At 48.6% G+C, this 13,087-nt stretch overlaps 1 protein-coding gene and 1 long non-coding RNA gene across 2 annotated transcripts; one reads left to right on the plus strand and one right to left on the minus strand.

Moving 5' to 3' along the window:
- Nucleotides 1-939: 939 nt before the first annotated feature.
- On the minus strand, nt 940-4,632 carry znf703 (zinc finger protein 703). The gene is made up of 2 exons (XM_040196264.2): nt 3,772-4,632; nt 940-3,259 (listed from the first exon to the last, which is right to left on the minus strand). Exons 1-2 carry the CDS (start codon nt 4,036-4,038, stop codon nt 1,766-1,768), a joined length of 1,761 nt encoding a protein of 586 aa, XP_040052198.1. The 5' UTR covers nt 4,039-4,632; the 3' UTR covers nt 940-1,765.
- Nucleotides 4,633-5,889: 1,257 nt separating this feature from the next.
- On the plus strand, nt 5,890-9,440 carry LOC144386357 (uncharacterized). Its single transcript, XR_013452060.1, has 2 exons — nt 5,890-6,156; nt 7,244-9,440. It is a non-coding gene; the product is annotated as an uncharacterized LOC144386357 (long non-coding RNA).
- Nucleotides 9,441-13,087: the final 3,647 nt, after the last annotated feature.

Here is a 13,087-nt window from a genome sequence, read left to right on the forward strand (position 1 = left end):
CGCCGTGACCTTGCTGGTGTGGCAGTGGCTGGATGCGGTTTGGGAGGGTCATCCATTTTGTTAATGGTCCTGTCAAGTGACACCTGTGCTCGCCTTTCTCCTGTCTGGAGTGCTAATGAACCGCGAGAGTAGAGGAGTCTGGGAGTCGGGGTCAATAGCCGCCTCGGAGACGGCGGGCCCCTTCGCTCTGTGCCACCTACAGCCTGACAGCCAAATAGAGTGGAGACACAGGGACATTATCGAGGCCGAAGCGCTCTAATGGCAGCGGTGCGGCTTCGGAATAGACCGACTCCTTCCCCTCGAATTAGTAGCTAACTGCTCTGAGTCAAGAGCGCTGACTTCAGTTAAACCACAGCTATGCAGAGAGAAAATGGCTCTTCGCGTCGGGACGGGAGGCCTCTGTTTTTTGTGGTTCCTGTAGTAAAGCACGCTCTCCTCAGGGGAGATGCCGGGACTTTGATGAATATTTATCTATTAACCGCCTCCCATTGTCAGCCGTGGCCTTTGTACTGCAGACCGATCCGTCAGGCCGCCAGGGGATCCTGGGTCAACACCTCCCTCAGGTCATTATTGAAGTCCCAGTGACCCGACGGCCACTCCGCGCAGCCGTCCACTTTGCTGAGGAGGCCGTTTTCAGGCCTGACAAACAAGAATCTGCAATTAAAAGCATCACTCCCAACAACAAAAGCAATGTGGGTTATGGAGAGGGAGGAGGAGTAATGGAGGTCCTCGGAGATGGCTAGCAGGGCTATTGTGACCTAGCCTGTCCTCTTTGGGACAACCCTGTCAACTGATGCATGAGTTATTACACACAGCCACATAACGGTGGATAGACCAAGATAAGTACAGTGCAGCAGCCCGAGAGATTAACTGCATCCTCGGACGCTTTGACCAACAGAAAGATACTATTTAAAGCAAACAATAAAGAAGAAATCAAGGTGAAATGCGATCAGGTAGGATTTATTTAACAAAATAAGACCTTTTCCCTTTTGGTTGGATAGCACAGCCACCATTAATTGTTTTTATTTACGTCACTGTTTACAACCATTGTACCATTTGCGTTGGTGACCCCAACTTGCTCCCAGGTAAGCATGAAAAAATATTACATCTTTGATTATTTACAAATAAAAATAATGTCATTGTTCAAGGTAATTCTCATGGACATGCAATTTCCAGAGTCTGAGTAAGATGCAGGAAAAGAATACCAACACGAGAGAGGATAGAAGATGAAAAGAGGTCCTCAAAATAAAGCTTCACAGTCCATCTTCATCATGGTGCAAGGTTTTTATTTTTAGAGTGTATGATAGGCAGAATGGTACTATACTTTAGTATACTTTATACTATACAATTTATTCCGACAGCAAACCCCCCTGCCCCTCCCACTGCACAGAGTCGAATACCAAGCGCTTAAGTGAAAAATAAATACAGACTTTCAGTTCTGGGAGACAGATTTAGAGAAAAACGAAATATAAAGCAAAATCAAGACTGTTGTAATAATCCCACAATTCCATTATTTCAAGCTCTGCCGCCTTTAATCACTAAAGTCTGTTGGTTCTACAGACATTCCATCACAAAGTCTTGCGCCTTGGGAGCGTCAGTCACAATCCTGAGTCTAACAGGTGGTATTCCTGGCAGCGCCGGGCCATCAGGCGCGATGCCCGGCGCTGGCGATGCCCCCGATCTCAAGAATCCATCTTCGAGGGGGACGCTCTGGAGAGTCCAAGCTGGTGCCGGCAGTCTGTTGGCGCCACCGCTATTTCGGATATCACTGGTATCCGAGGGCTGAGGCCGAGCCCAGTCTCTGACTGTAGAGGGCGTAGGGGGAGTAATAGGCCGAGGAGGGGAAGTTGGTCATAGGAAGTCCGGGTGGTCCTTGAAGGTGGGATTTGCTGTAGGGGTGGTAGCGAGCCAGGCCCAGGCCAGGAGAGCCTCTGAGGGAGAAGGAGCCGGGCAGATTACCTGGACTGCTGTGCGGGGACAGGTGGAGGTGACACGAGGCTGACGATGACACCGATGAGGGGTAGGCTGACAACAGCTTGCTGTCCACCATCCCATGCATTGCTGTGTGGGTGCGCAAATGAGCTAATAGCTCCTCTGACGTGGCGAACCGCTTGTCACAGGGGCCTCCGACAGACACCCAGTTACAAGCGTGGGGCTGCGGGTCGTTGGGGAGCATGAATCCGTAGGTGTAGAGCGGGTGAGAGAGGGTGGGGGCGGTGCTGGTTGGCAAGGAGCTGGGGTGCAGGGAATGGAGGTGGTGGGATGGGTAAACCAGCGGGAAACCAGACTTGAGGCTGGACGGATCGTGGACGCAGGTGGAGCAGTTGCTTCCTCCCAGATGGGGTGCGTTGGGGTACGTCAGACAATACGGGTCCCGGCACAAGCCCTGCATCAGCGATGGAGGTGAGGCTCCGGTGAGCGGGCTGGAGCTTGGGTGCTTCCCAGGAAGTCCTAACCCCAAACTGGACTTGGCGTGATCCAATCCGGGGACAAACTGGGAGGGGTAGCCAGCGTAGGCCCCCACTATGGAGCCGTGGTAGCCCATGGTAGCGGGAGACATAGGGAAGACAGAATGTCCTGGTTTATAAGGGGAGACGGGGGCGATGTGCCCGGAGCCCAAGCCAGGCTGCGAGGAGACCTGTGGGTCGGGCTTGCTCTCCGGACGCGGGCTGCTGGCGGAGCTGGCATTGCTGGAGTTGGCGCTGGCCCGTGTGTGGCTGGAGTTGGCTAACTGAGCCCCGTCCATGCCAGACTTATCGGAGTCCTTTTTGCCAGCGCTGTTGTTATTACTGTCCGAGCTGGACTGCTCCGAGCTCCCACTTTTGCTGTCCATGTGCGAGGCCTGGGAGTGTGACGGGGGCTGCGTGGAGGGGGAATGGCTTTGTCTGTGGGCCTGGCTCTGCGTGTGCATGGGAGGAGGGCTGGAGCTGGGCGACTGGGAATGGGGAGGAAAGGATGGAGCCGCGTTACTGCCAGAGCTTCCGTTCGGCACCCTGAAGGCTGCTTTATCTGAATGCCCCTTTGACAAGACAACGTCCTTGCGGCTGTCGCCCGATGACTTGGAGTAAGGCTTGAAGCTGGACTTGTCTTCATGGGACTGGTGCTGCTCTCCGGACTTGGAGGAACGGCTTGATGATTCCTTGTCACCCAGACTGCCTGAGGAAAGGGAGGCCAGCTTGGAAGAGGAGGGGGGATCTGGTTTGCCAATTTGAGAGCAGGTCTGGGCCAGCAGAGCCAAAGGACTCTTCTTGGCATCCAGCTGAAAAAAGGAAATAAAGAGAGCAAGGCGGTAAATAAACTAGTTTGTTTATACATGCATTAAATTATAGCATCTTACTCAATCGTAATTAAAAATACACGACACATTACACTGCTGCTAGATTGTAAAAATGATATTTTTATTACATATTCAACTGGCTAAAAAGTGCAGCAAAGTCCACATCTGCCCCGAGGTAAGAATTCGTAACCGAGAGAAAGAAAAAGTAAGGAAAAAAACTTTAGGAAAGGGTAAATTATATTACAATATTTCTATAAAATGAACTGCGATATTTTCTTTGAACTGTTTATTAACTGCAGTAATTTACATGAACATCTTTATATGCTTGCCAATAAAACGCTGTGCGTAAAATGGCGCATATACTGGCATTTTTTTGTCAAGAGTCACACCTACGCCTACGGACTTATATTATATGATTAAGTTCAGTAGGAAAAGCGACAGCAGATGATACCAACAGTTCTCGGCGGAGATGTAAAGTATTCGTATTAACTCACTTCAATGCTGACTGGCGCGGATGTGAGCGGCTGGAGGTACTCCGGGTGCAGCAAGTGGCCGCTGTGCGCCGTCAACATCTTTACGATCCGGACAGGGAGCCTTTTAGCCTGACGCGAGGGATCCGTCGGAGGACAGGAAGAAGTGGCCACGGAAACGGACGGTGTCGCCGCTCCTCTCCGGTGATGATCACCGCTGGCGTCTGCGATGCTGCGCTCCGGGGACTCTCTGCGTAAAAGCGGTTCAGGTCCACCGGGGGAATCTCTCATCTGGAGCGGGGCTCGAGGAGGGAGGATGACGGCATGTAACGAGTGGGCGCAGGGTTCGCTGGCAAAGTCATTCACCAGCACGTTTCATGATGGTGCGTTTAAAGTAGTGCGGGAGTCCTGTAATCCGGGAAAATATTTAGCTGCGTTCTGCGCGTCCTCCGCGTCGGACCCAAGCTGTCTCTAAAGACGAAATAATTGGCCAAGTGTCATCCTCTATCAAGACCTAATTATTCCTAAATATCCTTTCATCCAGTGTTAAAAAGGAATAATCGAGCCAGAAGAGGGAAAAACAATAAAAAACTGCTCCTCAAAATACGAAGTGCAAGTAGAAGGAATATCCCGCAGATTTCGTTGTGTGTGCGTCGATCCTGCAGCGTGTGCATCTGCGTCCCTCTGCAGCAGTCTGTCTCACGGTCGCTCACTGCTTCCACATACTAACGACGCGATGGGAGGGATTTCAAAGCGAGGCGCCGCCGGCCAATCACGAGTGTCCGCTCCATAAGAAGGGGCGGGGCAACGAGACGAGGAGTTGTTCTGGCCACACCCTCATTACGAGGCAGTAATGTGGGCCGTGGGTGAAAATCTGTGTCAGTGACCCCCCATAAGCCATATGCAAACTAAACCTGCCAAATATAAATGTTGTCATAAATATAACGTTATACACGGTGTAATAAAATACTCTTAACCCCAGTGAGCCTCATTTATGGAGAATTAACTGTCTCATCATCTTTTTGTAATTGGGTGCATCAAATAAAAATAACATACTGTTCATGAACCATAATTCTTATTATGTTAATAACTGTATTGTATGATGCCTCTGACTGCTACTGGGGCCAGATAACATTTTGGCAGAATAAAAAATAAAAATCACGAATCAGTTTTTCTTTGACTTGAAGTCAAACACAGGAAAACATTTGTTTTTCATTTGAGTTTTTGTTATATATTGTTATAGTATAACAAACGACCCAATATTATGCTTTACAGAAATTTAAAATGTAATAAAACAAAGTTGATATTCTTCCTCAGTAGCCCATTTCATTTCCCACAAAGTACATCAAGGTTCCATCTTTGTTCCAACCCCTCTGGCATGATCATAACTTCCCAATCCATAATCAGAAATATTACAACAATGTCTATTTAAACCGCTGTTGGATCATTGCTTATTGGCTTGAGAGATCCGAACAAGGCTTTTTTAAATAGGTAAACTCATTCATAATATCCCAACACAGTCAGGCCATATCAAACCGTCCCGCTCCTTGATCGTGATGGCTGCCCATATTTCTCTACAGCTGAGTGGAAGATGAAATCCCTTCAGCTTCACTCAACAGCGGCACTGTTTGACCTGTCATCATTAGGCTTAGTCGTCACTCATCGCCCACGCACTGCCACTCACGCTTCAATGACCTGCAGAGATCCCTGCACTATGCGAACGCGGTTGTGCACGCCAGCGGGCTGAGAGCATTACGCTCTCCTTTTGAATCCGTCTGTTTGTTTAAAACTGTCTGTCACCACCTTGGGCCCGAGACACATAAACAGGTGACGCATAACAACCGCTTTCTCGACGCGGGATTCAAAGCTAACGCCGGGAGCTTAAACTTTACTTTACAGCCCAGACTGCTAGTTAAGTTGTGCGGTTTCCGATAAAGCTCTTGTTATCACACAGTCATCCACTTGTTAAAAGGGCGAGTGGGTAAATCGCAGCGGCGTGGGTGGAGGTGAATACGGAAGAGGGTGGGAGGGGGGTGGGGGGGGCGTATGAAAGGAGACCAAAGAGGAGGGCATTGGGAAAAGCCAGACAAAGGCAGCGAGAGAATGAGGCTCAAACAACAGGGAGCAACTCCTTTCATGTGCCCCCTTGATGTAGGCTGGTAACAGCTGTTTTGGCGTGTCGATGACTGATGGCTGTTTCCTGTTGTGGATATTTTAAGAGAACAGCTTTCCCGTTAAAGCGGCTCCCCGGCAGGACCAGGTCCCGGCTGGCCCTCGGGGCATTTCCACGGCTGTGTCCAGGCAGTGGGCTTGACCGAAAACAGCAGCCAAACAAACCCTCCCTCCGATGATGAGGCCCACGTAGAGGAGCCCGAGAGGAGAGAGGAGCAGCGGACCCCTCATGCCCCGGTACGAGCCTGTGATTTACAGAGCCGATGAGGCCTGTAATGGACGCCGTGGCTCTGACTCATCCCCGCGCTGAAAGGCGGCTGTTTTCCTGACTGCAGAGTAAATACGGAACGCTGACACCAGGCAGCGGAATTTTTCAAACCTGGCTCGGGCGAATCCTCATCTGCTCGTTTGTCTCGCCGCTCTGTTTGGAAGCGCTGGGGTGTTTTGGGGCACACGCGGGGGGATCAGCGTGGCGTAGATGCTCCGTGTGATTGTTTAATGAGGGGCTGACATCGACGTGAGTTCGTGAGAGTCTTGTTTTTCTCTACGAGTTCTACAGGCCGTCACTGGTGTCAGCCAGATTTTGACGAGGTCTGGCTGCTCGCGGTACTGTACGAAAAGAGAAGGGGAGGGAAATGATAAAAGCGCCAGCGAGGCAGAGGAGGGAAAACGAGTGTAAATAACTCCTATTTAATTATCTGTGACTGACTTATGGGGTGTGTGGAATGGGAATGGAGGCCTGAGGCTGGGGCTCTGCTCTACCTCCAGTGTTTTCTCCAGCAGTAATAAAACCAAGGGGGAAAAAAGTGGATTAAGACAGTTTCATGGGGTGTAGCAGACATGGCATTTAGACCCAAATACTTAAAAAAGAGCCTTGCAGGCAACATTCCAGCCCGGACCGAATGTTGAAACAAGGATTTCCTTGAGCTGAAAGGTCCACAAACAATATCTACCCAGTGTACTTAATGTATTCACACTTCCTGGTTTATCTTTCTGCGGTGGCCTCTCCCTCTGTCTTAGACATACACACACTAATCCTTTCACAGCTAAACGTGCGACAAAATGCACAGCGTCCACACGAATACAAAGAGACAGGCTGTACTGTGCAAGATGCCATCTTAAACACGTGTCCGTGTGTGTGTGTGTGTGTGTGTGTGAGCTGCGGCTGACAACCTTATCTCTCTGGTTTGGGAGGGAGATTGTCTCTCTTGTCAGCTCATCACGTCTCTCGCAAGCTAACGCTCTTATCCACTCGGCCTACCTGTCGTCTATGTGTCTGCATTATAGTCGCGCCGGGATAATAGGCTTCCCTCTCTGTTCTCAGATTGGCGCTTTTATTTCCCGAACCCCAGGCCGCGCAGGGTTCCGCCTCGTCGTGCCCGCGCTCCACCTGAAGCGCGTTCACCGGCGGGTCAGGTGGGCCACGCGCCGCCCGCAGAGCCGCGCGGGAACCCCCAGGCCCCCTTCGCTTGCCCGGAGGAAAAACAAAAGCCGGCATTGTCCTCTGCGCGGAGAAGTTATCGAACGCACGGAGCGAAGAGGAGGAGGAGGAGGGAGAACGGGCCTCCGCCGCCAGACAGCGGCCGCCTCAAACCAGATCGTCCTACATTGTTGTGTGAAATTTCAGATGACATCAAAAGGTGTTTTCTTTTTCCTTCCCATTGGCTTGATGATGGAGGAGGGCGCGGGGGGAGGGGGGGGGGGCATTTAGATAGAAGCACAGTCATGGTATTTACGAGCTGGAACCATAACAGGTCTGGTAAAAGGAACAACGAAAGGCCGTGTAAAGATAATGCACAAATTCCTCGTGCTTGGTAAAGTCAATTCTGCTGCCTGCACTCGTGGTCAGAGTCGCCGTATCTGTGTCTTCATCGCCAACCTTTGTTGAGGGAACGGCTGGGAACAGTCTTTCTGTCTCTCCTTTCCAGTGCAACAGGAATGCAACAACTGTTATCGTTGAATCGAAACCACAATATATCATTTAAAACAAAAAAGTTGAGCGTTGAAAAAGAGAGTTGCTCAATCCCGGGAATTCGTGACCTGATGAACAACAGGACTTTCCTGAAAGTTGCCGTTGCCGCAAAAGCTCCGCGCCAAACATGGCCGAGGCCGATGACGACGGGCCGAGAGGGGGCGGGGCTCAGCGGTGCGTGTCAATCATCATGACCCCGCAGTGAGGCAGAGTCGTGTCAGCTGCCGCCGCTTTGATGTGACAAGGCGGTGGCGTTGCTCAATTAAAAGCCTATGAATGTGTGAGTAAATCAACGCCCTTCAGGCTCGACACATCAAACGGGCGGTTATTGAAGCGGCCCGCCCAAGCCATTAATCTTTCTGCGTGTGCCTGCCAACCCCCGGGTCACCGGGGGAGCAGAACAACCTGCATCTGTGAGGGCGTCACATGCGCGAAACCTATCGAGGCACTAATGGAAAAAACAAATGCAGGCATTTTGTTTGTGCAAACCGCTGCGCTGAAAGGAACCGAAAGGGGTGCGGCAGAAGTTGGGAACAACTCTCATGAATTCTCCTTAAATAAAAGAAAAGTCAGAGAACGGATTCCAGACAAGACCTCGTGTGGCCAAAATATTTGTCTCAACGGGGCCCTTGTGGTGACAAAGCGCTGTGCTTCCTCCTGGCAGTAATTCACCAGCTCGGATGAATACATGAAAGTAAAGCACTGCCATATATCACACCCCCCCCCCCCCCCCCTCGCCAACCCCTACATGCCTCACAAAGTCATACATGGCCGTTTGTTATGCGACCGTGCATTCTCATTTCGAACTCCGCATTGAGGGCTGCGGGCCAAAGTGACACTTATGAAATATTTCCCTTGCTGACCTTAGCTACTGCCTCAGCCGGGGAGATTAATCCTCTGTCGGCGGACACTGAGAGCAGAACCAACACAGTCACACACACTCTCACACACACACACACACACACACACACACACACACACACACACACACACACACACACACACACACACACACACACACACACTCCTTCTGGTGACTGCAAAACATAGCAGCAGAGGCAACAACTGTGCTCTCTTATGGTTGTAATAAATATAGCCTCTTGGTTTATTTCAGCTGGACTTGATGGAGTGCTGGTTAAGGTGGAGGTTGCACGCAGTGAAGGTTTTGAACCACGATGCAGCAAATACTGCGCACACACTAAGACGAGCAGATGGTGATGGAACAAAGCAGATTCTGGGTCATATGATATTTAACTAACATCAAACATGTTTTTGTGTTCACTGGATTGAAGCAAACAAAGGCTGGAAGGACGTTTCAAAAAAGTACTTAAATTGAAATGTTCTCAATAATCTTGGAATGCAAGATATAATTTAATGTATGTATTTCAAATCCGCACTTAAAACTACCAATTTTAGTTGTGTTCAAAAGACAACCATTAAAATTCAGTCAGAAATTCAAGATGAAAACTCCAACTGGGACATTCAAACTCTTGGTTGGGAACCACACAATTAAACAGCCTGATTTGGCGGACTGAATTAAAAAAATAAATTTGAAGCGTTTGCCGCCTTGTCTGTGCTGTTTCTCCGCCACCATTGTTAAGTCTCATGTGGCGTGATCACTTACGCCGCCATTTTTCTTTTGCTCTGTCTTCTCCACAGAATTTATTAACGATATTCAAAATACTACAGCCTTTCCTCGCTGTCATACATCAGCCCTCCGAGCGTGTGAAGGATTGCGTGCACATGTTCAGCTCTGTCCCGTCTTTATGTGCAGCAGCGTTTAGTTGCGAGCAGAAAGAATCCTGCAGTTCCTGCCAGAAGGTCGCATTACCGCTGCGTCGTAAATTACTCAAGGCAGCGTTAGAAGAACGGCGTCGGAGTGAGGGGGTGTAGGAAGGATGGGAGAGGAAGGGGTGAAAGAGTAAGTGCAGTTTTCCTTTTGGTCCGCGGTGATGAATGAGTCTCCGAACAAGGCAAAAAATACATCATATCACCTTTAATGGGGACACATTTCTGCTGCCATAACTCAGTGTTTAAAAATAGTGAGGGGAGGGTGAAATACAACATCATATATTCCTCTCAACGACACTTTTACGAGCCCCCCCTGCAGTATAAAGGCATTGATTGCTATTTCAAAGCTCCATGTTAGAGTCAGCGCTGAGTACCTCCAGCTGCCAGCAACGGGGAAACACAGAGAGACGCGTTGGAGCCCAAACTGTTGCTTCGCTCTCTGGAGTCACCCCGTGGTTTATGTGGTGTGCACTTTCTAGAGGGAAAAACTCTGACTTGAGTCTTTTACCACAAAATCTGTGTGTTTCGGAGAGATTAGGTGATACTTCTATGTTCACCATATGTGGAAATAAAGTGGGTTAACAGAGGTAAGTCACCTCGCAGGGGCAGATTAAATGATACTAAGATTTTAAAACGTTTTTTGTTAAAAATTTTGTGTAAATGTATATGTAATGGCAAAACATTCAAAAGTTGCTTCCATATTTCAGTTTTGAGCAAAGTGGTGCGCCAATGCTAAACCGCTAGAGTGGCTAACAGCCGCTTTTTAGTGTCAACATTCATCATTTCGTCATCAGACTCGATAGTTACCAGACCTGTATGGATCCTCGCTGGTTGAACACTTCTCTAACAGAAGAGAGTCGCCGAAGGAGTTTCAGACAATAAGGTGGAGACTGCTGACCGAATTTACGGCTTTGGCAAATTTTTCTTTTCTTTTCAGTGAGCAGTTCCCAGTTCGAAAATTTACAGTGTTTGTGACAGCTGCTATTAAACGTCCATGGCCTGGCGGGTCATTCATTCACCACGCCTGCAGGAAACAATTGTTCTGTTGACAGGCCCTGTCATTTGAGGCAGCAGGAAGCAAATATATGAACCTTTCCTTTTATTAGATTCATCGGCATGCTTCTAGGAAGTACCAAAGTGTCATTTTACATGATAACAAACGCCTGAAACGGAGCTCCTGACGGTTTAAGTACTAAGGAGCAGCTGATTGTCACGCATCATTTTGTGTCACAATGTGGGAGATTGTGTGAGTGTTATTGGATAGAATTATCAAACGGCTTTAAATTACTTGTGTTATCAGATGTGTGTGCACATTCCGTAACAGCTATTTGGTTGGAGGCCACACAGTGTGTTCTAGTTTCTATATGCAAAAAAGGGCCATGGCTACGTCTGCCTTCAGGCGACCTCGTTCCTTTGCTTTCCAAAAAAGGATAAAAAGTCAAACTCAAGCTGGATTATGGAATATTGTTCATACAGTTGCTCCTTGGTTCGGTTCAACCCGTCAGCGTTTTTTACCCACGTGTTGTCTGTTCTAAATTGTTCTAAATTAAAGTGACTACATTTTGTGAGCACATCTGACCTCATAATGCAGGTTATCACATGTTCTCTTTTTCAGGTGACCTCATTCTATAGAGACACAGCTGTAAAAGTGTGTGTGTGTGCGTGTTTGTGCGTCTGCGTGTGCGCGCACCTGGAGAGCATGCTGCAGCGATTTTTATCTTTTGATTATTACAGAAAAACATAATGAGAAACACAGACCTCGTCCCCCTCACAAACACACACACACTCACGCACAAATGCCACCCTCTTAAAGTCTTTTCTAGTAAACTCTTCCCTCCAACAGTTACAAGACCCTGAGGGATGTGGGTGTGTATATTGTATCTGTGTAGGGTGAATGTGGCCTTGAACATTGGCAACCAAGGTCAAGGGCCGCGTGTCAGCAAATTCTCTCTGCTGAAGTGCCCTTTAGCAAAGGCACAGAGGCTCCAGACAGCTCCAGGGCAGCATCTCCGACCTGGTGCATCGTGGGTAAGCGAATACGGAGTAGATTAAACAGCATCTTTTTTTTATTGCATTTCTTTAAGAAGCCTTTGTTTTGACTTAATGCAACGTGACATTTGGAGCTCTAAAGACGCATGTCCAGTCTGCTGATGACTCGATCAGTCTAATAAAAGCTTTCCTGGACACTCGCAACAGGCGCATCATTTATTTAAGCTGCGCCCAAGGAGAATTATTGTGGTATAAAATCCAAAGCCTTTTAGAAGATCCACAACATAAATCACGTTTCCCTGTAAATCCTACACAGCACAACACAGTTCTTTTCTCACCGCAGCAGCACCCATTCACACGCGTGATGCACACACACACACACACACACACACACACACACACACACACACACACACACACGCACACCTACGTGCACACACTAGAAAGCATCTATGCCACAAATATGGATTGAATACCTCTATGATGTTGAGAATTCAGTGTCAAACCTTTGTTTCGTCATGTGCCCGTTGCATGTTACACAACCTGTCATCCTTCCTTTGTGTTCTCCACTTTGCTTCCCGCTTGTTCTGACTTTTCGTTTCTCTACGTTGATCCTTTCTGCACCTCCACTTCTCTTTCTCTTACCTTATTGTGCTTCTAGACATCCCCTCCCTCACCAATAACATCATCTGTATGAGGAGCGTAGAGTGGATCTGCTATGAGGCAGCTAAAAGGACGAGGGGGGGGTTGTGTAGAGATTTACTGGCTTGGATCCTGAAGGAGAGGGATGGTGGCATTACGCCCCGTGCAGGTGTATGAAATGATTTCTCAGGCTCGCCCTTCTTTATATCGAGCGCTGGATAAAGGACCGGCAGGATTTACCTCCTCATCAGATGAGGATTTTATCATGGAAGGGCAAATGTTGTAAACAATGAAGAGGAATGGAGGCTCTCTACTGTCTTTATTCTCCGTCTTCCGTTCTCTCCGCTGGATCACAGTCATCCCTCAGGCCAACCCCATTATTGAAGGCACAGCTTTCCGGAGTAAATCATCTGGTTAATTCCTCGCCTCACTTTTTCACCACCAGCGTTTGTCATCAGCCTGTCATCTCGCTTTCATAATCCAGACAGGCTGCATTCCGACAACAATGCATTGCAGTTGGTGATGATCAGCCAGGCTCAAAAACAAGAGACAAGGACTTGCAACTTACACTCAAACGCTGACACGTCCGTCAATGCCCTTTCTGACTGTTCTCAAAGTAGCTTCCAGCATGTTTTCGGTTGTGACCCATTTTGGCACCATCTTTTCACAGTTGACAACATATTAACCTATAGTGGGGAATCTATACTTAAAATTAACTACAACTGCCAATGGATTGGAAAAAGAATCCGTCTCTGAAAGGTAGTTTGCAGTTAG

The sequence above is a fragment of the Gasterosteus aculeatus genome, chromosome 13 (genome assembly GCF_964276395.1).
Source record: "Gasterosteus aculeatus chromosome 13, fGasAcu3.hap1.1, whole genome shotgun sequence".
Lineage (NCBI taxonomy): Eukaryota > Metazoa > Chordata > Actinopteri > Perciformes > Gasterosteidae > Gasterosteus > Gasterosteus aculeatus.

Bases quoted from the DNA above. Each gene is read 5' to 3' on its own strand.
- znf703 (XM_040196264.2), bottom strand. From the start codon at position 4,038: ATGAGAGATTCCCCCGGTGGACCTGAACCGCTTTTACGCAGAGAGTCC. The intron at 3,260-3,771 runs GTGAGTTAATAC...TCCTTTTTTCAG, and splicing joins CCGCGCCAGTCAGCATTGAA to CTGGATGCCAAGAAGAGTCC.